The sequence below is a fragment of the Triturus cristatus genome, chromosome 6, assembly GCF_964204655.1.
Source record: "Triturus cristatus chromosome 6, aTriCri1.1, whole genome shotgun sequence".
NCBI lineage: Eukaryota > Metazoa > Chordata > Amphibia > Caudata > Salamandridae > Triturus > Triturus cristatus.
Genome location: NC_140589.1, coordinates 881,013,878 through 881,041,448, shown reverse-complemented (window position 1 = coordinate 881,041,448; position 27,571 = coordinate 881,013,878). Strand labels below are relative to the sequence as shown.

Sequence of the window (27,571 nt, the reverse complement as noted above, 5' to 3'; positions counted from 1 at the left end):
AGAGCTGTGTTTATCTCGGCAGATGTTAAAGGGCGTTCCCCGGATCAGCAAATACAAGCATTCGGCCGCGCGGCCGAAAACGAAAGTAATAGCGATCGCGATCAAAGCGAAAGTGATCGCGATCGCTTGGACGGGAGCGCTGTGTGGCAAGCACGCGAGTGGTGCGCGCGCAGCAGTGATTGGCGGCTGCGCGCGTGCACGTTCACGTGCACTGTAGCTTTAGGCCACGGCAGCACTTGGAAAAACCCAGTTATAAAATGTCTCTTTCGAGCCTTTGGCTCGCGAGACCTAATGAATACAAACGATTTTATTTAAACTTCTACTGAAGAATCATGTCCAGGCCTTTGCAGAATCTTAAAACGTGAACAGACGGACGGTATTCTTCTCTGGGAAAGGAAGTAAACCTATCCCTGTGGTACGTGGAAGGCACCCCACGCATGGAACTAGTTCCCTGCAGAGCCAGTGTTTTTGTTTTTATTTTATAATAACTTTAGTGCTGCCTTTATGTTTAAAGCCAGATGTGATGGCAGAATGCTTCTGATGTACGTTCCATCTTTATCAGATACTATCTCCTGACAATACTATTGAAAATTACTCTTGGAGGGTCTTGCTTTTCTGACTACTAATATTTCACAGCATACCAGATTGTGTCTATTTTAAACTGTTCTGTTTTAAGGTATCCTCTTTTTCCCTTCTTTCTTTTTCCCTTCTTTCTTTTTTCTTTTCTTTCCTTCTTTTTCTTTCTGTCTTTCTCACTTTCTTTCCCTCTCTTTTTCTCTTTCTTTCTTGTCTTCTTTCCTTCTTTCTTTCTCTAGACTTCTTTCATTCCTTTTTTCTTTCCTTCTTTCTTTTCTTCTTTCTTTCCGTATCTCTTCCTTCTCCCTTTTCTTCTCATTCCTTCTCTTTATTTTCTTTGCTTTACCTCTTTCTTTCTTTTTCACTCTTTCTTCTCTTTTATTCTCTTTCCTGCTGTCTTTCTCCCCATTTCTTTCTCTCTTTCTCTTTTATTCTTCCTTTCTTTGCTTTTTCTTTGTTTCTCTCTTTCTTTGCTTTTTTCTTTCTTTCATTCTTCATCTCTCAAAGGCAAGAGGCTTGCAGTCAGGCTGACTTTTTAAGTAGTTAGCTTCAGTTGCAGGGAGTAATGTGGTTATAAAATGACCAAAACCCTTTTTTGCCTATAGCAAATGGTTTTTTTCAGATTGGGGAGGGCCTGGCAAATTCCCAAACAATAAAGTTTTGCATAAAACCATGAGAAAACAAGAATTGCTAGAAGGATCGAGGCAAACACCAGGCATATTGGCTTTGCCAGTGCTTGTGTTAAGCGTTATGTGGTGAACCATTGTGTCCAAATAGGAAGGGCGTTCTCTACTTGGCCCCTCCTCTCCCCATTCCTTTAATGTAATCCACCACTTGAATATGTCCTTTTCTGTTTTTTGATGAATTGCTTCACTCTACTTTGTTGGCTCTACAACAAGGACACACAAAGAAGAATACATGCAATTGTGGTAACTCACAGCCCATTACTCATTTAGTGCATAGACAATCGTATTTGATTAAATGGTTTTCAGCTAACGCCTTTTCATACCAAAGCATTCCGCAGCCATATTTGAGGAAACTTGACAAAATTAAATAAAACTTGTTAACTAAACTTACCAAATCCACCAGCAGAGAAACCCTAACATGCTATGTATGCTATTATTTCTGTAGGGTATCCTGCAAGATGGTGGCAAAGTTCTTCTTCCTGGTCTTCGAGGGAGCATCTCAAGTGGCATCACACTGGAAAATGAAAATGGGAATGTGGTTGTATCGGATGTCCGCCAAGACAACACTGTTTTGAAGAATCTTGGAATAAGTAAAGGTATGTAATATATTTAAATTAAGAGTATTTTTGTAATCACTGCAAAACTGTTAGGGGACCTACCCACTAATTCAAAGCAGTTAGCTAACATAACCTGAGGACGGTCTCCTTCCATCCCTCATCACACATCTACGCGCTCTGATCCAAGACACAATAAGAGCACTACTCTGATCACCCTCCACAACACAAAAACATAAGCCCACGCAGTTGAAATTCACCCCCAACCGAAGATTGCCCACAATGCAGCATGTTACCATTTAATAATGAGTTTTGCCACAATAGGGTATGAATAAATGCAATTACAATACAATGTATTTGCTCATGTCATACTGGAGTTCCATTAGGGTGGGGTTGATGTGGCCATTTTTGGTAAAGCCCATGATGATTACTATTGCAGCATGTTGGATGCTTTTACAGGGGTCCAGTGGACAGTCAGGGATGTTACAAAGCAGTGCATTATGTCACCACTTGCTCCCTGTGTTCTTGTGTCCACCACAAGGGGGCTGAACTGTGGAACTCTCCAGTGTTCTAATAAGCTTCCAGACCCTACCCTTCATGTACATACTGACTTCCAGCCATTTGGACTCTACTTGGAAATGGCCATCCATCCCCAGTCCATGCCGGGTTGTGTGGAAGCCAGCGTGCTAATGCCGGAAACTCCATTACCTAGAATTCCCTGCTCACTGCTTCGTCTCCACCCCTGCAGGCCAAGGATGGGTGGAGGAATTCAGCTCACCTGTGGCTGGCTGCTGCTGGCCCGCTCACACCTGATGCATATGATTACTGTGAGCTCTTTTAAGCCCCATCTCCCTTCAGGCCATGGCTGGTCATTGTAGCTGTGTTCCGGTGAGACCGCTCCTTGTTTCCAGTGTTTCCTGAGCTTTTGATATCTTTGTTTCCAGTGTTTCTGGAGCATTAGTTATTCCTTGTTCCTGAGCTGCTGCTGTTTCCCTTGTTCCTGAACTAACACTGCCTGCAGTGCTATCTTGACTCCTGAGCCTCAGCATTCCTTGTTCTTGAGCTGCAGCAGTTTCCCTTGTTCCTGAACTAACACTGCCTGCAGTGCTATCTTGACTCCTGAGCCTCAGCATTCCTTGTTCTTGAGCTGCAGCAATTTCCCTTGTTCCTGAACTAACACTGCCTGCAGTGCTATCTTGACTCCTGAGCCTCAGCATTCCTTGTTCTTGAGCTGCAGCAGTTTCCCTTGTTCCTGAACTAGCACTGCCTGCAGTGCTGCCTTGGCTTTTGAGCTTTTGCTAAATTCTTGTTCTTGCTCCAGCACAGCCTTCAGTGCTATTTTGTTTTCTTGGCTCCTGGTTCAATACTATTCAAGTATACCCATGTAGCTTCACCTTCTGTATATCCTTTTCCAGGCCCTGCTTTTCTTCCCATTTCCTTGGTTGCAGTTCCTAGTTTACTGTCTTTCTATTTCTGCTGTCTTGCTTCTAGTACCTTGTATGTTTGTTTCTTGCTTTCTGTCAAGTGTGCCCTGTGATTTTCTTCCTTTCCTGTTAAGCACTCCTCCTTGCTAGTCCTTGTCTATTGTGCTTGTATTTAGTTCTACCCCCTTACTGTTACTGCCTATTGTGTTCCTGTTTGATCGCCGGGATCCGTGGGCACAGCTGACAACCTAGGTGGTTTTTCTTGTTCACTGTGAGTATTGTCTTTGAGTTACATTTATAACATCACCCTAGGTATCAGCTCCACAGAGCCTGCCCTTGTGTGCATATACTATATATGGGTATTTGCAGTCAGCATCTGTAACTGCAATTGTGGGTGAGGAACCTACTGAGCTTCGGTCTTACCGTGCGGAGCTCCCGAGTGCTTTACCCCACATTCCCTTTATTGTTAATGTTATTGAATGTGTTATATATATATATATATATATATATATATATATATATATGTGTGTGTGTGTGTGTGTGTGTGTGTGTGTGTGTATGTGTGTGTATATATATATATATATATATATATATATATAATTACCTACTGGCAGTCACCAGTAGGTAGTTATAGTTAGGACTTATTATCCATAGGAAATCTGCAACATTCTATTTGGAATAACTTTGGCGCTGGTTGACGAATCTTCACGAAATCTTCAAAACTGGTGGGGCGCTCCGGTTTACTCCTCTCCTGAAAGTCTCAGGGTGATTCGTCAAGCGAGGGCCGAGAAAAAAGGGGGGTCCCAAAACATGTTTTCCCCATGCAATTTTCCATAGGAACCTTTAATCGCAGCTACAGCCCGAACTGCTGAACAGAATTACACCAAATTTGGCAGAAAGGTAGACCTTGGTTCAGAGTCGTGACTTTTGGTTAATTGCTGAGAAAATCAAAATCACATATATGTCTATCGCCGCGGTGGATCCGCGCACCCTGCCGAGCACGAGCTGTATGTTAATTGGCTGTCAACACTCCAAACCAGGAAGTGTTGGCAGCGATCTTGTGCCTCGGTAGAACCAAGGCACAAAAAAACATTAAAACAAACGCGCAAGGGGGCAGGGTAGAAACACCCTGAGCCACCCAGGCCTGCTCAGGGGGTCCCACAAGGACCCCCAGGGCCCAAAAAAGCATTTAAAAAAAAAAAAAAGAAATCATTGAGATTCGCGCACCCAGCGCTACTTTCGGCCGCAATTTAAAAAAAACCGAAGTGCGGGCACCCCGCTTTGTTGTTAATTATCCCCCGGGGGGAACCAAGAGCCCCGGGGACCGCCACCCCCAGGGACTTTATAAAATTATGTGGGGGGGCTCTCGGGGGGGCCCCCCCAGCCCCGGGGACTGCCACCCCCTCGGGCTTTTAAAAACATGGGTGATGGGCTCAAAGGCCCCCCCAGCCCCGCGGAACTGCCACCCCCGTGGCTTTTAAAAACATGGGTGATGGGCACAAAGGCCCCCCCGCTGCCCCTGGGACCGCCACCCCCCGGGGCTTTAAAAAAAATAAAAATAATAGAAAACCACACGCCCTGGGGACCGCCACCTCCCCAGGGCACTAAATATTCAAATTGGGGGGTCAGTGACGGACCCCCCAGCCCCGGGGACCACCACCCCCCGGGGCTTTCTAAATTGTGGGGAGGGGATCAGTACTGGGCTCAAAGATGCAGCACTGAGGTCTCTCCTGATAACAGGTGAGTAAATCGGAATCCGTAGTTCGGCTGATTTTTCTTTGGTCCTGTATATATAGAGCCACTTTCCTACACCATCCCCCTCCCTTTACCACTGTGTAAACGCGCCCTGTGTCTGTTTTAATTCGGGAGATTAAGTCCCCTTGAATCCTGAGTGTCCCTAGGGTCCAAGTAGCCCACTAGGTACCTCCAGTAAGTGCCACAAAGCTGCTTGGCAGAGAGGTGTAAAAAGGGGCACGGCCTGGGCCACCTGTCTGAAACACAGCGCAGTGGCGCTTACTGGAAGCACCTGGTGGGCTTGTTGGCCCCCACGGGCCCTCAGGATGGAAGGGGAATTATTTCCCCAACTTAAAACGTGCCACAGGACGTGTTTTCACACGCCATCTCGGGCCCCATCCCCTCCCTTTACCAATGTGTAAACGCGCCCTGTGGCCGTTTTAATTTGGGAGATTAAGTCCCCTTGAATCCTGAGTGTCCCTTGGGTCCAACTAGCAAACTAGCCCACTAGGTACTTCTAGTAAGCGCCCCAGAGCTGCGTTGCAGAGAGGTGTAAAAAGGTGCACGGCCTGGGCCACCTCTCTGAAACACAGCGCAGTGGCGCGCCACCTCTCTGAAACACAGCACAGTGGCGCTTACTGGAAGCACCTGGTGGGCTGGTTGGCCCCCTGGGGCTCTCCGGATTGAAGGGGAACTACTTCCCCAACTTAAAACGCGCCACAGGTCGTGTTTCTACACATCACCTCAGGCCCCATCTCCTCCCTTCACCACTGTGTAAGTATTCATGCAGTGAGCCCGGCCTTAATACATGGACTGCCTCAAACACCTATCCACTATGCATGCAGTCCTCTAACCACCTACACACTTGTCTTTCACACCTTCAATTCCCCAGTCAGTATTCATTCACTTCCAGCAAACACCCCGTCACTCCCCTTGCACTCCTCTAGTGACCCATTCAGCATCATGTACTAATCCATTCACTGCACCAAAACCCAAACACTTATAGATTCACCCTGGCACTCTCCTTGCAGTACTCTAATCATTCAGTCAGTACCCAAGTATTCATGCAGTGAGCCAGGCCTTAGGACATGGACTGCTTCAAACCCCTATCCACTATGCATGCAGTCCCCTAACTAGCCAACACACTTTTAGTTCTACACTTATACATTCAACAACAAAAAAACAATATTTCAGTTTCAATATTTAAATTAATTTTTTTATTTCCATTTATATTAAAAATATATAATGTAATTTAAAAAATAAAATATGTAAAAATAAACAGTTCTGCTAATTATAACTCGCACGCCCGCAATCCACTGCTGATGATGTCACATATTACATCATTCATGACATGGTCAGTGACATCACTGATGACATCTCAAATGATATCACTGATGACATCACCGATGACATCATCCATGTGACCATCAGATACACCTCATCATACAGTAGTATAACCTTTCATCACTCACTGTAAAATACAGAGTACCATATTTGAATCCATTGACACACCAATACAAATTTCTAAAAACCCACTCAGTGATTCCTGGATCTACACACACATCTAATCACTTACCTATAGATTCACTCATACATGCTGTCAATAGAACACTATCAAATATACTTATACACCTTTATCGACATTACACACCAGCACACATCCTATTCACTTATGCAGTCATCCTACTCACTTATGCAAACAATGGATCATGCTTACATTTACTCAGCTACACACTTATACAAACACCACTTCATTTATTCATATAGATAGTAACTCCTACTTAGTGTGTTATAAAATCATCATCAAAAACTTTTATTTCGGTACACAATGACCATAAAAAGTGTGCACATAGCATAAAGAACACATGTGAAGAATCACAATCAACGTAATTAATTCAATCAGTGCATTCTGGAATTCATACGTAAAATACCTAGATAGCACAGGGAGACAGAACATTAAAAATAGTTCATAAAATCAAGAAAAGTTAAAACGGTAAGTAAAAAAGATTAAAAACTAGCATTGAGTTACCACCACTATTAATACACAGTAATAGTCCAATCGATATTAAGAACCGGCAATATAGTTAATTAAACAAAATTTCTACGCTTGTGCCACATAGCTGTTAAAAATTGGGAGACAGCAAATACAATACATTCGGATGTGTCAGACTTCAGTATTCTTAGCGCTTGCATACAATAACGAAACCCCATATTTTTACAAAGGGGCAGCAGCCAATATCTCCTGGATTTAACATAAGCCGGACAGAAAAAAAAGACGTGAGTCTCCGTTTCTTTCTCATACTCACAGGCTGGGCAATTCATTGGTGCTATAAGTGCCCACTTACAAGTAGAGGCCCGGAGAGGGAGAACACCATGCCTATACTGAACATACAATTTTCTGGCTAGGATGGGGTATATAACGTCCAGAAAAGGCTCAAAAAGATAACAATCCTTCACAGATAAAAAAGAACACATGGCCGAACCAGAGGAGGGATTGAGCGGCCATTTTTTTTTTTTTAGAGCGAAAAATAGCTACTAGCATTTGGCGTGAAATTAATTTACATTGACTTTCTGGATCAGCCCACAAGGCAGGAACACCAATTCTCGTCAGTTCATACTTAATGTAGATGAGCCAAGGGATTTTTTGAGCTCCAGAGAAGGACAATATTTCTTTTAGTTCCTGTCTGTAGCTGGTCAACTCTCGGGTCACCCAGAGCCTGCGCCAAAACCTAAGGGGTTTTAATGCAAGCTCGTCGACGATTGACCTAATCCCTAGGTCAAGCCTCAACGGTAAAAGCGGGGTGCTCGATGGAAGTCCGAGCAGCTGCCGCAGAAATGTATTCTCAACCTTTGTAATAGCAAGCCTATTAGAATGTCCCCAAAGCTCAGCCCCATACATACAAGACCCCCTGGCTTGTGCCTTGTAGACTTCCAACGGCGGACCAATTAGTTTACTAGAAGACTTGCTTAACAATTTGATGATTCCCCAGGAAGTTGAGCCAGTTTAAGTTGTGTCTTAGTTATCTGGTGTCTCCATGTCAAATTTTCATTAACAGTGACTCCCAGATAATCAAATACAGCTACCCTTTCAAGTCTTGTGTCCCCCAGTTTAGGGTTCGGGCGTGTAGAACGGGGCGGATTAAAAATCATATATTTAGTCTTGAGAATATTTATCTCAAGACCCCGAAGAGTGCAGAATTCTTCAAAGCTATCAAGTGTTCGCTGGATACCCATGGGTGTCTTAGATAGTAAAAGGGTATCATCAGCGAACATGATAGCAGGCACTCTATTGCCAGCCAACTTGGGAGCGTCCTTGTCCTGCACTGCATTAAGATGTGCAATAACCCCGTTGACAAAGAGGCAGAACAGGGTCGGTGCAAGCACACATCCCTGTCTTACCCCCCTGCCAACTGGGAACCGTGACGACAAAGAACCATTCTTCCCGCATCTAACCTGGGCATAATTTGCCTCATGTAATCTCATCAGGACCTCTAAGTCAATGGGGATGCCCATCTCGAGGAGTACAGACCAGAGCTTACCCCGTGGCACAAGATCAAAGGCTGCTCGGAGATCCACGAACACCATATAGAGGCTGCCACCCTCTATTTTCACAGTTTTCCAATATAATAGTAGTAATCGGAAAATCTGGTCCACGGTGGAGGTGTTCGCCCGAAACCCGGCCTGGTAAGGACTTAAAATTGCAAACTCCTCCATCCACAACTGAAGACGATCCAAGATGAGTCTTGCAAATAATTTCTGGGAGACATCAATTAGACATAGGTCTATAATTAGAGGGTAGGAGAGGAGAACCCTTTTTATATATAGGCACTATCTCTGCACCCATCCATGTGTATTGTACCGGCATACCACCTAGGACCGCGTTAAACAAAATCTGAAGGTAAGGACCCCAGACTTTCGGTTTATGCTTAAAAAGATCGCCCGGTAATTTATCGAGACCAGGAGCCTTTCCCGAGGGGAGTTTAGCAATAACATTGCAAACCTCCTCAACCGTAAACTCGGTCACCTCACACTGCGTATTTGCATTAGATGGAATCGTAGATAATTCCGGGTGACCTGGCAAAACCTCAGGAGAATACAGGGCCTGGAAGTGATTTTCCCAGACATCTGCCGCTAAGTTAGGGTCATTGGCCGGGTTTGGTTCACTACTGCCGGTGTTAATTATGGACCAAAATTTGCTAAAGTCTTTAGTGTCAAGCGCCACTGTTAACGAAGACCACTTTTCGTCCTCCCATTCTTCCCTCGCAGCCTTGGTTAATACTTTATAGTCTGTCCTTCTAACTTTAATTTCATCCCGGTTGCTTGCTTTTACAGCCGACAGTAGTTCCTTTTTAGCCTTCCTACATGCAGTGTTATACCACAAACTAGGAAGGGCCCTCTTCCCCTTCTTGGGAACCAAGGGATAGACAATGTCAGCCATATTGGTAACTAATCGCTTGTGGAAAACCTCCAGCTGACCATAAAAATCTGCAGGCAGAGATGAATCAACAAGAGCTGCAATGTCTTCTAAAATTGGAATAGCCAAGCTGTAGAGTTTTTCAATTTTACCACGGTTTTCCAGCAATAGCTGCCATTTAACTCTGCGCCTATCATTTGTTAGAGTTAAATCGCCTGAATTATATTCAGAAGGCAATACACCAATCTTGCTGACATTAGGTAATGCCATGTCCAGAATCAGGGCATTGTGGTCACTATCAATCCTAGAAACAACCGAGGGGAGGAGCCAAGATGGCGACCGAGACGGCAGCGTAGATTCCCGGCTCCGTGAGCCTCCGCACCCCGCACGGATATCCTGCAAGAGATCCTTCTTCTGCACCACGAGAATGCGTCCGTAAGTGAACGTGGCAACCGACCGCGTGACTCCGAGGTCTCTGACTGCCACACACCCGGAGAAATCAGCGATCGAACTTTGCGGCCCGTGCGGTCCCGAAGCCGGGACCTCGAGTGGGCACCTTGGCCGGGTGGCAGTTGAACAACAGCGGCCTGTGGTGCCTGGGTGGAGCCGGTCCACCGGAGTGGAGCCCCCATCGGCCTGCATTTTGCCGTGGCCGCTCCCCTCTACTGAGCGCTGCGGACTGAGGACATGCCCGGGTGTACGATTCCTGGACTCTGTGGCGTTTGCCCCTGCCTTTGTTGGTGAGCTGCCTGGGCGCCGTCCCTGGCCCGCCTTGATCCTTGCGGACTGCTCCCGGCTTTTTGCGGGAGATGGTCCGTGGCGGAGGCGACAGTTGCCTGTGACTGCGCAACGGCTGGATCTGTGCCTGTCCCGGGATCTCTGTCTCCAGCGACGTGGCCCTCGAGGCGTTGTTCCCTTGGTCCTGGCCCCTATATGAGTCGGGCCTTCCCAGCGGCCATCTTGTCATTATGCAGCCGGCCATCCTGTCCGCTGGGACGCAGCGGGACTGGGGGTGTGTGACTTTCGGGAGTGTGGCGGAGCGATCGGAGGGAGCCGCTCTGGGATATGGCGACCTCCTGGAGGCCCTGGGTGCCCTTCATTACTCCTTCGCTCATGGCGCCGGGGTCCTGGGGGGGAAGCTAGATGGTGTGGTAACAGCGTTGGGACAGTGGCGGCATGCTGGTCCACGGATACGCAGTGGCTTTCCACACTGCCCACAAGAGAAAGATGTTGTGGCCCCCCCCGCGCTTAGTGTACAGCCGGACACTTCGGACCATATGCTACCGTGTGATCGGCCAACGGTGAACTTGATCTGCTCCGGAGGTATTGGACCTACGCGGAAGATGGTGGCCTTGTCCCGTGCGCGGTCTCTGGCGGCCCAGGGACACTTTCAGCACCGTGTATCTCATTTGGCTGCTCCGGCCTCTCAGGTCCTTGTGGGCAGTGCAGAGCCTCGGGCAACACTGGAAAAGATGCCCCTCCATGAAGCGGTCTGTTCGGATGCCAAGAGACTTCCACCCCACCTGTGTGCGGCGTTTCCCAACTGTTTTTGGTCACTTCTATACCTTGGGACATTGGACATGGTGCTGGGTCAAGGGGCAGGTATGGGCAGAATCGCAAAAAGTGGTCAAGGCTGAGGCTGATCCTTCGAGGGGGATCACTTCATAGATAGGCGGACTCATGGTTGTGCGCTCCCGGGGTCATTCGAACAGTTGGTGTGTAATGCCTCCCATCCCCCCCCCCTCCCCTATTTTTGTTGATATAATCGGCTTGGTGCCGCTGCTTGTTTGTCCGGGGGAGACCTCACCGTGCGGGAGGGAGAAGCCGGGGATATGTTTTGATGGCCCTCCTCCAACTTATTATGTTCTCTCCGCCCACCCGTCTGGGTGGGCCCTTTCTCACTCTCTTTTTCCCTGTCTCTTCTATATTTCGGGTCTAGTTCCAGGGCGACAGGCACACTGCTGGGGGGTGGGGCCATACTCATTTGCAGAGGTGCAGGGTGGGGGGATGGGGGAGGGGACTCTTTCGTCTTTATCTTCTTTTCCATGGCCTCCTTTTTCTCCACTGTCTCTTTTTGCCCTCTTTTCTGGGATCAGTGCGATACACCACCCTGCTTGTGAATCGTTTGCTCTTCATGTGTGCCACAGTTTCTGGGGGGTTCGCTGGGCTTTAGGTACGGGGACCAATAGGCGCAACTCTCTTTGATGTCTTTCCCTATCCGTACTTTCTCGCGCCTGCACCATCGCCTAACTGTATTGCTGCTAATTGTTTGTCTCTCATCCTGGCCCTTCTCACTGTTGGTAAATTGTCTGGCACCTGATCCTATTCTTTTGTTTCATCATAAAATGAAAAACCTTCTCTTTCCTGGTGCCCTACCTGCGCGGCTTATTGGCCGGACTATACTGAACTTAAGACTTCGCTCTCCGAGGTGCCGCCTGTGTTGACATTCGCTTTTTATTATCCTGATTATTTAGCGGCCGGCCCCGGGGGGTTGTAGGCCCATACATGTAAATGATTGAAACATCAATAAAGGTTTTTCAAAAAAAAAAAAAAAAAAAAAAAAAAAAAATCCTAGAAACAACCGCAAAATCAAGAATTCTCGACCATGACCTAACTTCTACCATGATATAGTCGAGGAGAGACATTTGCCCAAATTTATTGTACGTCAATTTTGCAGGGATATCAGAAGAAAAGCGACCATTGCACAATAGTAGAGAATGGGTTAAAGTCAACGCCATTATCTGTATTGCTAAAGGTGTCCAGACTTTCACCGGGTTTGCCTGCGCCATAGGTATGACCCCATAAAGGTCTTCTTCCATATGGTCAGTATCATTAAAGCCTACCAAGGGCTCATATTGGCATTTCAGGTCACCTCCCAGCAATACATGGATGTTACTTGGTACAGTTGAGATAAAAGTAGTCAGGTCCTCTATAACTTTGGACTCTTTAGCTACACCAACAGGACGAGAGTATACATTAATTAGTGCTATCCTGTAATCATCTGGGAAGACCAGAACAACACACTGGATATCCACAGAGCCTGGATTTAATATTTTGCACGTTCATCCCAAGTGGGAACCAATCCAGATAGTTAAACCCCCCGAGGGGCGACCTCGCCCTCCCCACACTGCTGGAACAGAAAATGAAGCGAAACCCACCCGATGCTGCTCCGTGCGGGCCCAGGTCTCTTGGAACAGACAAACATCAGTCATCCACAAAGGAACCCCATTCAACACTCATCATCTTACTGGTTAAACCCGCAACATTCCATGAGAGAATTCTAAGTTTTTCCACGTTTCCACCCACACTCCTTCGCAACACCTGCGCTGAGGCGAGCCTACTGCAGTGCGGTTTACTATGTGCCCCATCCAATGGGCAGGATGTTACCGACTCATTGGTATGGAAGCTAGTATCTGCGACATGGATGGTAGTGTGGGTATTACTGTTGTTATTAGGGCTGGTGGATAGAACACTAAGAACCTCTGGGTGGACGCGTTCAAAACACTACGCAACGTTTCTTGTCCCTTCACTGTGATCTGAGGCCCTGATGCCTGGTTCCTGACTATTACTACACGCGTGGTATGGACTCATAGTTGCCCCACCGGCTATATCCCCACTTTTGGGCTCGCTATTTGTTTGTGGCACCGGAAAAAGCGGTGCCAGAGTTACATCAGTTGCCCCTTTTCTCGATTTGACAATCAGAGGTCGGCCACTAGTAGTAGTAGTCAAAGTCCCACTGGCCAGGCTACCCCTAGTGGTAATTCTACCACTCCCTACAATATTCTGGTTGCAAATACCAATACTCCCTGAGCCACCCTTCTTTTCATACCGACTATATTTTCAGCTGCAATTGGAAGTTGCGAGCTCTCAAATTACAGTCAGTCGACCAAATCCAGAGGACTGTATCTATTGTTCTGACTAAAAGCTGTATTAGGGGGTGGGTTGCGGTGTCTCCCTCTGCTGTATATACCACCTGTCACTGTCCCTGCAGCATCAATAGCCCGATCAGAGCCCGGATTAGGTTGCAATTGAATGGTGGGATAGAAATAGGACAATGGGTGGGACTCAATACCTTCCACAGACCTAGACTGGCCCCAACCACAAACATAGTTCACCGGCCAAGTATTCCTAAAATTAATCAAAATACAATCCCCCCTGGTGTCCTTTATCTTGTGACCCACCCATGCTACCCTCCTGACAAACAATACTTCACTGGTTACGTGTGATGGCAATGGTCTATACTTATTGAGACAGAACGTAACCTTGTTCTTGAGTGATGGGTATGACTGCTCAGTATCATTCCCCAAATGTGGTACACCAGTCAAAACAACTACATACGGACTAGATTCAGGTGGTAAATCCACTCTTGGAAGCGGTATTTTATTATTGCTGCGGGATGATACAGCAAGGTGACGGGTAGTTTCAGGGCGAGATGGAAGTTGGCAGTGCTGGCCACTGCTAGAGTTTATCGTAGCTGAGCCTGCATTCTTTGATGGTACCCCCCAGGCTGGATAATTAATTTGGATCATAGCCGATGGCCGCAATCTCTCCGGATTGATTGCATCATTTGAAGTAGAAGGACAATCAACAGTTAGAGGAGATGGTATTTGGGGCGTTGATTCAACATTGGAATGACTCTTCCTTCCCACACCCCCACAGTTTTGAGCAGCAGTGTTAGCAATAATTTCCAATTGTTCTTCAATATTTGCCAATCTCTTAGTAAGTGGTGACAAGCAGCCAGTAATTAAGCCCCCTAATTTTTCCAAAAGTACATCATTAAATGTTGGAACTGAAACCTCTGACTCCATGAGATTCATCGGACATACTGCAGTAGGCTCAGTCTGGGTCCCCACACTCTCCACAAACCCTGCGGTCTCCATAGTCAATTCCCGAGATGTCATTCCTCCCCCATCACACCTTGGTGTTTTAGAGTTTTTAAAGTTGTTTTTCTTAAGCTGGCCACCTTTACAGCTTTTCATCTTGGCATCAACCACTTTTTTTGATACTTTGTTACTTCTCGTGGAGGTGGTAGGTATCGGAAACGACTTCGACCTAGTTGCGGTGTTCATCGCTTTTTCTTGAGTTATCCCATCCAGCCCACATTCATCTTGGGCATGGCTATTTGGACCGTCCCCCAAAGTTGTGGCGGTTAGTGATACTACCACACAGGGATCCGCATCAGATGTACAAGCGGTCCTTTCATCGTCAAAACAAGGAATTGGCGTACGTGCGTTCATAATGGGACCCAAGGAGGAACGTTTTGTAAATATTGGCTCAGTAGACAGCCGTTGTTCTGTATCCGCTATTTCACGCGCTAGAACACTGGAGGCTCGCGTGATAAATTGGTCTAGAGTTCCCATTACGCTTCCACCTTTAGTCCATTTTTTATCCTTGCTGCCCGCTGGAGGCATTACACAGTCAAACAAGTGCAGCTACCTGATTCAAAATAAAAGTGGTAGATCTTACCGCAGCAGGTCCAGGGAACATATGCTGGAGCACACGAAAGAGAGTGGGCCAAGGACAGCCTACTCCAGACTTGAACGGGCTCAAACGGGCCCGCCCTTGACCCGGGCTTCGCCCGGCACGCGCGCGTCCCTCGAAGCGGGAGCGGCAGGATGTTTTGTAGCCCCAGACGAGCTGCACAGGTGAGGGAGGTTGAGCAGCACACAGCCTCCTGGGCAATGAAGTCCTGTCTTCCCCTCACAGGCAAAAGCCGAAGGCGCAGCGGCTCCCTTCTAAAATCACTATTACAAGTATACAGTTATCCATACAGTCATTCATACAATCACTGAGTCTTATGTATACTTATTTTTATACAACAGCTGTCGCATACACTGCCTTTTAGTTTTTCTACTTTGTTGGACATGTACCATTGAGAGATATATTTGCTCATCACCACACCCATAAAGATATTCACTCACCCAAACAACTGTTATAACATGTAGTCTTAACCTCCTATACCTACTGGATCAACTATTCACACATCTTTGGGCAGCCACACACCCCCCACCGAACCACACATACATTCACTCTCCCATACAAATACTCAGTTAACTAATCAATAACTAATATAGACTTTTACGTAGCTAGTAACCAACTGATGCAGCAGTTTACACAACAACTGACAAAGTGATACAGATATTCACACAGTTTAGTTACTATCCAATATATTTAGTGAGACACTATAAATTAGTCAAGTAAACAGTCAATCACACTGCTACTAAATCCTCCATCCAGATATTTATATATCCACTCATTCTTCAATGCAGATTGCTATATATACATATTTAAATAACGAACCAAACCACATTCACTGGATTATGTCATCAGTGATGTCATCAGTGATGTCACTGACCATGTCATGAATGATGTAATATGTGACATCATCAGCAGTGGATTGCGGGCGCACGAGTTATAGTTAGCAGAACTAACTATAATGGAGGAATTTCAATGGTTTTGTACGAGTGATCTGTCCAGCTAACTATAATAGCCCTGAAACCTATGGTTTTTACAGTGAATTTCTAAGGCTTTTTAAATGCTAATTCCTAACTATAACATGTCTGAAACCTATGTTTTTTTCAGTGAATATATATATCTGCTAAATTGCCTCTTGAGTGCCCATCCTTTGAGTCTTAGCCATCTTGTTCACTTGTTCACTTGTACAGGCTTTCCCTTTGGATCCCTTTTTCTCCTCTGACTTTCTGTGAGATCCTGGGCAGCGCAGTACTACTCTTTCTGTGTACGTTTTCTATCCAGTTACCTGTCCTTGCCCAAGACCCTGACTGTGTTCCCGACATAGTCACGGACAGCCCCTGACACATTATCGATATCCAGATGCAAAGTACAAGGCTTAAACAGTAATTCTGAAGTCGCTTTCTGGGAAGAACAGTTTCACTTTCTTTCGTAGTGAAAGCTAATACCAAGCCATTTTGGTTTTCTTGTCAGCAGTTCCTTGAGGGTGAGGTCAGTGTCAAGTTGACATTGGTCAAAGGTTAGACTTTGAATGCAACCAAGTTCATGTGATGGAGCCATTTTTGGACTCGTTGTTGCTCGTTATTGTTGCCATTTAGGAAACATTTGTTTTTGGGGGCTATGTTTCAGTTAGGTGCTGCATGACGGGCAGGCATTGCTTGGTGCATTGAATGTCTAGAGCTTAGGGGACCTAATGAACTAGTGCCAATTGGAAATGTAGAAGAAGAAGAACTGATGGAGGAAAAATTGTGATCAGAAGAGCCTTGCCCACAATTTGTAAGGCAGCTGTTTCCATGCTACAATGTGTCAGAAGTCAGACTGATAGTCATGCTGTGATAGTTGGCACTGATATGATCTTCATTTTGTGCTTGGACAACCTTTTAAAAAAAAAAAAATCTTTTTATTGAAATTAACTCATTCAGGTGAATACAGCATTTCACTAGTTTCATACAATTCAGTGGTACTCACAGGTTGCAGATTGTCACAGTATTAGCGATTACCTCCCATATCAGCCACCTCAGTGGTGCCTACACTCGAGCTCCCTTCACTATTTCGCCTCCTCAAGGACCCTTCCCCTATGTCGGATGGATTAGTGCAAATTCCTCCCCCACCCCATTAACTTGGACATCCTCCCATTGAATATATAGTGTGTTCTGTTATCATGCAGGAGTCTATATCCCTATTCCAGTCCCGGAGAGTTGGTATGCTCTGCACCCTCCAGTGCTGTGCTATATTTCATTTTGTGAAATCATCCCTAGAGTAGCCCATATCTGCTCCTTCTGATTTAGATCCGTCTCCTCCCAAATGTTAAGGAGGCGCAGCTTTAGGTGTAGCTCTACATTTCTCCAACTGACTCTGGCTACTTTCCCCATCACTTCCCTCCAGTACTGTTGGACCAATGGGCAGTCCCAGACTAGGTGGTAGAAGGTACCCTCCTGTTCACAATTTCGCTGACACTATGTGGTCGTTCCCCTCCCAAGTTTAACTAAATTGGTTCTGGATAGGTCGCTTGGACAACTTTTTTGATAATTTTGGCAATGAAGTATAAGTGAGTGATGGACCAGTAGTTTACAGAAGATGATGTCTTGAGAATGTTGAGAGGGCATGTCCTAAGAATGCTTTGATGAAGGATGAGGGTAATACATCATCTTCATAACTGACAGCTTTGAGGTAGTTGAGGATGTTGGTGAGGTGTGTGAGAGGTAGGATTTGAATTATGATTGTTGTTGGGAGCACTATAGAGGTATTAGTGTAAAAGGAGAAGTGGGTATAGTCTTGTATTACTCTTCTCTGTGGAGCATGGGATTGGTGAGTCAGCTGGGGGTTGATGCAATGATTGCTAGTCTTAAAAAGTGTACTGCATCTGCTGGTTGTTTTTTTGATGGAGCTGGTTTGGTCCTAGGCTTTGGGTAATTGAATGAGTGGTGTGTGCATTGCACACAAAGACTTTAGCAGTGGAAGGTGACTGGGGGATCTGTTATTCTTCCATTTTTAGAGATGGAACATTTGTTGTCGTCATGATCGAAGGTGCTGAGGAGCTTGGCTTGCACTTTCCTCTTTCAGTTAGAGCGTTGGCATTGACAGTGGTGCACCAGAAAATAGCTAAGGTCATTTAGATGACAGTTGATGTTGAATGCGGAGTTGAAGGGGCAGGGTGAGAAGAAATTTCCACTTTAGGTAGTTAATGGAGAAGTCCCTTAGTCATATGAAGGTTTTTTGATCTCTTGGGTTGACTTTGGTGTGTTGGTTGCACACTGAACAAGGTAATGGAGATATGATCAGTTCATTCTAGAGGTATGGGTAGTTTGCATCAGACGCTTTGTGATGTTGAAAAGACGAGGTTCAAATATGGCTTTTGGAGTGAGTTGGTAGGGTTACATGCTGTACCACATTGAGGACCATATTTACTAGGAAACTGTTGGACCGCGGCATTAACGTTAAGCCAAGAAGGCTAACACCGCTCTCTGACGGCTGTTTCAAAATACAGGGATGCACAGTGCTTACAAGAATACGGTGCACGCCTGCCTTTCCCTGAGAGCTGGCGCTAAATGTAGCTGCCTAGCGCCAACACAGGCACTCTTGCACCATTGTGCAAGGGTGCCTGCGATGCAGGGAAAGATTGAAATAAAACATTTCTTGTTGTTTCGCCATGTTAAGACCACGTTTTCCCTGGTCTTAATTTTGGCCCTGCCCCATATTTATGCCTCGCTTGTAAATATGAGGCAGCGTCAAAATCAATAGGTGTTGCAGCGGATCGCCCACCGTAACACCCATTGCCCACCCTTTTCATGCTAAGTGTTGCGTGAAAGGAGGCCTTATTCACAAGGCAGCGATAAGCCACGTTAAGTGGCTTAACGCTGCCTTGTAATTACGGCAAAGCCCCTATCACCCCTGGAACATCAGAAAAATTAATGTTCCTGTGGCAACAGGAGCTTATAAATATGCCCCTTAGTGTGTCAATGAAACTGAGGTGAAAATCTCTTGTTTTCTCACTGTTTGTGTTTTTGGAGACATTGGAGTCACAGAGGAGAGTGGTTTGGGTATTTTGGGAGCTGGACATGACTAGGAAGTCTGAATATTAATTTTTGAAGACCTTGTTCTGACCAGAAGATCTATAGATGCAGTGCAGGTGGAGTACAGGGCTGCAGATAGTGGGAATTTGCATATGATTTGCTAAATAGACTTAGGTATTGTTTGCTTGTCACAGGTGCATGCCCAAGAAGACTAATGGTTACCTTATAGCTTACGGCTAGGCTTCTTCTTTTCTCATGGGAGGGTCCACACTTTGGATACTGTAGGTGATATGAACAAGGATATCTAGTCTGTTCCAGGATGTGGAAGGGAAGCATTTTTCTGTGAAGAAGAGAGTGTCAAGGCTGTGATAGGTGATAAGGTCTGCAAAGTCTGGAGTGTTTAGTGCCTCTGAGCATGCATTGATGAGCATGAGTTAGAGAGTGTGGCTGGGAGTTTGATGATGCATGGTGGTTGTAGGAGGCTGGCTCTGCATTTTGTGAAAATGTGGTATCAGTATTTGTCTGGTCATAGTCTGGGAATGATTGTGTCGATTTGTACTAGCACATAAGTCAATTTACTTGGAGGTTTTTGATGATGTAGCAGTGGAGATGAGGTTCTGGCCCTAGGCCTTCCTGGCCTTTACAAGCCCATGCAGAAAACATTGTAGTCTGTCTGCCCTAAGCTACAGGTGCCCAGGTGGTGGGATGCCCTGGTTAGTTGATTTGACGTATGAGAGAAGAAAATAATTTTCAGATAGGAAATTCGTGATGTCACTTCCAGTGTAAATAAATCCTGCTCAACAACCAGGTGGTTAGAGCTGCCAACTTTTGAACCTCAGGATCCAGGTTTGAATACCAGCCTCAGTGCTTGTCTCAACATCCTGGAATTCTTGACAAAACACTTAATCTCCCTGCACCTAAAAATTTGAAATGTAATGTTTAAAATGTATTTGTGTAATGCCCACTTGATGTACACGGCCTGGAAGTAGTCTCCCAACCCACCATGTAATGTACAGCACTACGTTGCTTCCTAGATAGGTTTACGATACATAAATACCAATACATACATACTACTAAACTCCCTCCTACCCAAGGCCAGGATGGCTTTTTGGTACTATATAGAGCCAGTTCTTGCCTAGGTCTGGGGTGGTTACCCCCCAGCTTTACTCTATGGCACTGACCATGTGAGGGGGATTTCATTACATACACCTTTCTCAGAGGCAAGGGGCAATATGTGGCCCCCTGGCAAGCATGTGGCAACAAACAGCTCCCAAATCCTCCTACAAAGGAAAGGGGCAGGTCACAGTCATCCTTGGCCAAAAACTATCTGAGCAATGTAGGAGTGTGACAATTTAGAGCTACCACTGCAACCTGTTTAGAATTATGAGGGTGCAGAAGCTTTTCATTCAAACATAATGAGGTTTGTGTTTGCAAGCTAATATCAATGGCGTGAATGCTCCTGTCCTAAGTGATACAGAAGCTTACAGAACTATGGTTGAGAGAAAGTATTTTTAAAAAAAACAGCAAATTCTCCCTTGTGCCAATGGCACAGAGTTGTTAGCCAGTGAAAAGGACATGGAGTATTCGATTACCTGAGTTAAGGTCGAAATCAATGGCCAGTCAGCCATGGTTATGTAGGCATGAGAGAGAATCAATGTGCTAGATGACTCTTGGGCAATAACGAGATTGCCCCTGGTTCAGTGCCAGGATCAGAAGCTTACCCAGCTCACACCACATCAACTGTGTTGACCAGAGCACAGGTTGCACATCAGTCTAAGGAGGAGACTGGGACCATTACCTAATTGTCTGGACCACAACAGGGTAGTAAGCGGATAAGCACAGACTCTGAAAAGCCACTGGCTATGGCATCCATGGCCTCTACTCCAGAAGGAAAGGAGGATGAGATACCCGAAGCAGACCAAGTGGTGGAGTCTGGATCACTGCCAGAACTACAGGGGTTGTATTCTGTGGGAGGACCTACCCAGGAGGAATTCTGCAAGGCACAAGTAGAGTTCCCTATGTCTGTGAGACTTCTAAAGGAAGCCCAAATACAGGTCAGTAAAGTAAAGTAGTAATTGGAAAGTTTTATGTTGGTTGGGAGGATGGACTGCTTTATAGCGAGGCAATGAATCCTGAATAAGGAGCTAGCAAGGGGCTAATAGTTTCACTAGTGCACAGGAATTTACAGCAGTGTGCGACCATTTTGGATTAGTTATTTAGTGGCTCTTTGAGCCGGGAAGCCGACGGGCTTAGGTTACGCACCTGCGCTGCCACGAGAGGTACATACCTGATAATGATTTTAGCAGCCTACACAGCAACCCTGCACTCTTTTCCTACTCCCTGCTGACGAGAGGCAACAACCTCGAAACACGTGTCCAGGGATGGCACACGCTATTCACACTTGCACTCACGACACGAGCATAGGTGTACTCGCCGACGCTGACTACAGGGACCACAGTTCTTTGGGGTAACACGCAGGTAGGTCAGCAGTGTGCGACCATTTTGGATTAGTTATTTAGTGGCTCTTTGAGCCGGGAAGCCGACGGGCTTAGGTTACGCACCTGCGCTGCCACGAGAGGTACATACCTGATAATGATTTTAGCAGCCTACACAGCAACCCTGCACTCTTTTCCTACTCCCTGCTGACGAGAGGCAACAACCTCGAAACACGTGTCCAGGGATGGCACACGCTATTCACACTTGCACTCACGACACAAGCATAGGTGTACTCGCCGACGCTGACTACAGGGACCACAGTTCTTTGGGGTAACACGCAGGTAGGTCAGCAGTGTGCGACCATTTTGGATTAGTTATTTAGTGGCTCTTTGAGCCGGGAAGCCGACGGGCTTAGGTTACGCACCTGCGCTGCCACGAGAGGTACATACCTGATAATGATTTTAGCAGCCTACACAGCAACCCTGCACTCTTTTCCTACTCCCTGCTGACGAGAGGCAACAACCTCGAAACACGTGTCCAGGGATGGCACACGCTATTCACACTTGCACTCACGACACGAGCATAGGTGTACTCGCCGACGCTGACTACAGGGACCACAGTTCTTTGGGGTAACACGCAGGTAGGTCAGCAGTGTGCGACCATTTGGATTAGGAATTTACTGCTGTTGTTAGCCCACTAAAAGCCCTTAACAGGATACATGAGCAATAGGAGCACAATTGGTTGGACCCTCTGGGCTAGATTTATCATGGTTTTGTATCACCCTTGCACCACGCAGTGGGGCGCAAGGGTGACGCAAAACCTAAGTGAGATTTATCAGGCCACCTTGCATGGCTTGATAAATCTGGAGTAACGCAAAGCAGTGCAAATCGCTGCCTTGAGCTACTGTGCCCCGTAGAGGCATTCCATAGGTGGAACATAAGTGTTCCCATGCATCCATCCATGGATTTTAGTGCATTCCCAGATTTACCATTAGTCGTAGACCTGGGAATGCATCAAAATGCTATTCCTCCCCAGGTGAGGCGGAACCAGGAGAAATATCTTTACTTCCCCTTATTTTTTCCTCTCTATGTGTGCTGCATTTTGCAGCTCACGTAGAAAGAGGAGAATGCCTCTGAGGATTGTGTTTGTGCAGGAAGGTGTCCCTTACTGCACAAAAACAATTACAATCCAGCCTAAAACGCAGGCACTCTTAGGACAACAACTGCAAAAGTGGTAGCTAGGGATCATTTCTAAGGTTATATTACCAAGTATTTCAAACCAAGGAATCAATTTTATCTTCTCCTATATGAGAGCGATGTAAGAGCAAGCTGGTATGATATACAATTCCTCTACTGCATACCATCCACAAACTAATTGATTAGTTTAGTGGTTAAACAAGACCTTTTGGAGCATGATAGAAACTCTACCAGAGACCCTTAGTGGAAAGTGGTATCTTCTCCAACTGGGAAAGTACACAGTAGTTTACCTTGGGCCTCAGGAGTGCAACAGGACGATTCACTAGTTGTATAGCAAGATTCATGCCACTCAGTATTGGAGTGGGAAGTGTCCACCAGCCAAACATGTGACATTCTTTCTAGAACTCATTGGTTAAAACAGAAACTTTGTACTACTAGGTGATCATAGTGGCCTCTGACAGCTTTGATATAAAAAAAGCAGCCCAAGAAGGTCATTTGGACTGAGGAGTGTCCCATAGTTTTTGAGTATGTGAAGAGAGCGTTCAATCAATCAATCAGTGACACTTGTAAAGCGCGCTACATACCCGTAGGGTCTCAAGGCGCTGGGGGGGGGGGTGGAGGGGGGGGTGCCGCTACTGCTCGAACAGCCAGGTCTTCAGCTTCTTCCTGAAGGAGAGGTGGTCTTGGGTCAGGCGCAGGTCGGTAGGGAGGGAGTTCCAGGTCTTGGCGGCCAGGTAGGAGAAGGACCTTCCTCCTGTAGTCGCTCTTCGGATGCGGGGGACGGCGGCGAGGGCGTGGTTGGCTGATCGGAGGTGGCGTTTGGGAGCGTGGAAGTTGACTCGGCTGTTGAGGTAGCTCGGGCCTTGGTCGTGTAGGGCTTTGTGTGCGTGGGTGAGGAGGCGGAAGGTGATTCTTTTGTTGACGGGGAGCCAGTGAAGGTCTCTCAGATGTCCGGAGATGTGGCTGGTTCGTGGGATGTCGACGTTGTGCAATTAACCTACACCGAAGGCCTCAGACTACTGTCAACCCCTCATAGCACAGTTAGATGCTTAGAAAATGGAGTTGAAGCAGTACTGGCTTAACTTGATGAAAAGGGTAAAGGGCATCTGGTGGTCTTTATTAGTCTTACATTACTTCCCAGAGAGCATAACTGGACAGCTATTCAGAGAGAATGTGTTGCCATAATGTGAGCCATGTGAATGTTCTGGCTATATCTGGTTGGTACTAGGTAATGGTCTCGACAGGTTACAAACCACTCCAGTGGTTGATGGCAATGAAGGGTTAAAAATCTCAAGTTGCTTAGATTGTCTATCGCACTGCAAGATCTACATTTCGCAGTGGAGCTCAGGAATGCAAATGAATTTTCCTTCCATTTTTGCCAATCTGATGACTGGTCTTTTCCTTAGGTGGAGTAAGGTTTCAGGTAGACTGATCTGGCAGGGGCATCTGTTGGGATGGTAATATCCCCTGCATAGTGTACCGTCATGTTCCCCTGACCTGAGTGCCTGACTATGAGTATCTAGTAACCTGATTTTTAATTTTGGCTCTAGCCTGACACTTATCTAGTGTGCGCAAAGTAACAATCAAACCTTTCAGTTACCTCTTTCTCGAATACACTTGCGTCTCAGGGAACAATGTCACAATACCTTTCTTCGTTCCAATGGTGAAGTTCGTGAAGTCCTTTCATAGAGGCACTGTCACTGGAGTCCACCCTGCTTCGATAGTGTGCACAAGGCACAGCCCATCAGGTAAGGATACTTCAGTGGGAGCATTGGCCCAACTAAGTTCACTGTTCATGTTGTGCATCACTTGTAAGCAATGGTAGGACATGGTAGAACCAGCACAAGGCAGGTGGAGGTGAATAGGTGGCAGGAGAGATCATCCTCAGAGGGAGGTTGTCGCTAGGATCTTCCCCGGGCCCAATCTCAAAATCCCTCTGAAACAAGCAGGTGCCTACTCTGGGTGGAGTGACACTTCGAATATTGTAGGGTTTCGCTCAGCCCTCAGAGATTCTTGACATTCCGACCGCATTGGCAGTTGCAGTGCCTCAGTGCTTTGATCCTTCTAGGTGCTTAGTTTTGAATTGGAATGTGCTGTCACAGGTGTTAACGCTAGCTTCACAAAGTAGATACGTTCTGGCCTCGGACCTCGTTCACAGCCTCTAGAAGTAGGTCGCGCCCCATGTGGTCGTGTCAGCGGCTCAGCTTCTCACAGCCACTGTTTCCTCTGAGCAGCATCTTCTTCAGGACTGTAGACCTGGGGTAGCCACGGGACTACCTTTTATGTGGAACCACTAAAATGTACTGGATTTCTCATGTTTACAGTTTAATTTTGCATTAGGCCATAAATACCTGCTTCTCAGCTACAGCTACTAACATAGGGGAAAGATGGCGGCTGGGTGCCAACCATGGGCCACAGGCGTACAATCCTGCTTGTTTCTCCCTCTATTGAGGAAGCTGGAGGAGTCCTGCCGTAGGCGTGTTCATCTCTGCAATGAGATGTGGTACTATTGTTAGGGCCATTGTGCAACACTATTAGAGACAGCCCCCTTTCCCTCGTGAGCATGGCTAACCTGGTACTGCAGGCCACCAGGAAGCAGCTGATATCCAAGCGCGTGGTAAGGAGCAATGAACGTGTGGAGGTTAGCTCACTTTGTGGATGTGCGACAGCAGACTTTACTAAATATATTTTTGGGAATTAGGGTTCAGGTAGATTTGGTGACCAGGTCTTTCGTCTGTGACAGTCTGTGATAATAATCACCAATTCGAGAGCAACTGTTCTTAACCTGTGGGTCCATAAAGCCATAACGCCTTCTCAAGGGCTCCTTGACTGTTTAAAGAATTAAACAATTTTAGCAGAATTAAACAATTTTTGCAGAATATTAAAGTATATATAGATATAGAATTCAAAGGAGTTTGGAATTGGAGGTTAAAAATAAAGTTGGTGTTCTTAGCTTGATTCGTGGAAGCTCCACAAGAACATCAAACAGTATCTACTATGGACTCAATGGAAGAGTTGGTATGCGCTGTAAAAACACAAAGCATATATCAGGAGGAAAAAGACAAAGGGATATGCTAGCGTCTAGCATGCTGCTTCTCCTTTTAGAAATTAAAACAAATTTTTAAAAGGCCCCACCTTCCCATTGAAATTAAGATTTTTGTATTTTTTAGCTTGCAACTTAAATACAATATTTAATAACTTCTGCATTTATTTGATGTATACTTGTTTCTGTTTTCTTGTGTACTGTTTTGTGGTTCAAATCGTAGAAATTGCTTAAGCTGGGGGTCCCTGGTTTCCAGTAGTGATGAACTGTGGGTTCACTCCATTCAAAAAGTTAAACGCTGTTCTAGAGAGTTCTGCAAGTCGGTTAATAGCCTTTGGTAAGAGAGTAATAGGAAACTGATGCCTAAAGTCCCAACTGGGTAGCTCACTGTATAATTGTGTTTCCTTACCCACAGCCATGCCAGATGTGTAAGTGGACACTAGACTTCATTCACTGTCATAGCATGTTTTAAGAAGAATATAAACATCCTCACAAGAAAACAGCATTTTCTTTTCATAAACCTCTACAAACCTACCAACACCCCTAGGAAGCACTTCTTGTATTAACTCAGCATTTTACAAAGTTAATACATCTTTTCGTATCTAAATATGGACCATTAAAGATTGTGGGGCATATTAACCAGGAACGGGGAAAATTAACGCTAAGAGCGCTTCATGTTAAATTTTTTTTAACGCCCGCTATCGCTGGATAATATCACCTGGATATCGCATTATTAACAACGCTAACCACCTAGGCGATAAAAAATCCGGCGATAGCTGCATTTTGGGAGATTATCGCTGGTAAAGCAGCGATAAAACTACAAGGGTAGGGATATCCTTGTTGATAGCCCATGGTGGAGTCAGCCATGTAATCCACCTCCAATTGGATTACATGGCCAAGTCTGAAAATTAGCAGACGTAAAAAAGCAGCGTTAACCGTGGTTAGCGCTGCTTTTTTGGTCTCTAACAGGGTTAGCGTGAAGCTTGATAATAGGAGAAATGTCGCTTAGCGACATTTCTCCTATTATTTTGCTCTGGAACGCCCACTTTGCATCTCATTAGAGATGCAAATGGAAGCGTAGTGAAAAAGGGTGCTAACATGCGATTTTGCATGTTAGCACCCTGTTGTTGATGGGGCGATATTTTTATCTCCGCTTCTTTGGCTTTTAAAACCAAAAAAGCGGAGATAAAGCCCTTGTTAATATGCCCCTGAGTACTTTGAGCCAAAGTTGCCAACCGCGATTGCTCTTCCATTTCTTGCCTCCCTCATGAGATGTTTTTGTCCAGCAGTAGGCAATATCCCTGCACTTAAAAAGGTGAATGGCTACTGCTCATGTCTCCAAATTCCATTCTTACCCACCTGGCATCATTTTAGTCATGTCACAGCACATCTGCCTTGCTCATAATTCTGTAAGGATTACTTGTCCTTCTCTGATTAAACCCATCTTTTGTTTACGTGCACACATCACCCCGCCGCCCCTCTGGTTAGGGTGGTGCTGCCTATTCTTTATCCCCTCAATTTCTACCTACAAGGCTACTATACTGATAGATACCTGCCTCTTGCCCACCTTCATCTGCCTGTGCTTCTCCCAGGCTCAAAACACCTTTACAGAGTGCTTGACCTAACAGCTGCAGTCAGCATTGGATATAAACTGATAGTGTAATAGAAACCATGAACCAAAAACAGGACCTGTAGCGTAAATTACAACTGCCAACTATTTACAATTCTAATTTCCCCCTCCATCACATGGCTAGGCGCTGCACCCAAAGACAGGACAAGAGCAGCTCTCTGGTCACTCAAACACAGCACCAAAACACCTCCCAAAAATGATCAGAATAAGAGTTTGAGTTTGAGTTTAAAAATTCTTATATAGCGCTCTTACACCAGCGGTTTCATGGCGCTGTAACTGGCAGATCTCCTCAATAGGCAAGGAAGGGAGGTCGGGTAACAGAGGATTAAATGAAAATTTTGCTAAAGAAGTAGGCTTTAAGTTTCTTTCGAAACTGGGAATATGGGGTTAGGG

The 27,571-nt window shown here is 45.9% G+C and overlaps 1 protein-coding gene across 3 annotated transcripts in view; it reads left to right on the top strand.

Annotated features, from left to right (window-relative positions):
- The window catches only part of LOC146818006 (neuroblast differentiation-associated protein AHNAK-like), a 237,367-nt gene that overhangs the window by 182,406 nt on the left and 27,390 nt on the right, over window positions 1-27,571 (top strand). For all 3 annotated transcript variants that reach the window (XM_085611490.1, XM_085611487.1, XM_085611488.1), the window contains one exon: window positions 1,708-1,858. In XM_085611490.1, coding sequence (XP_085467616.1) covers window positions 1,708-1,858 — 151 coding nt within the window. The remainder of the gene's footprint in view (window positions 1-1,707; window positions 1,859-27,571) is intronic.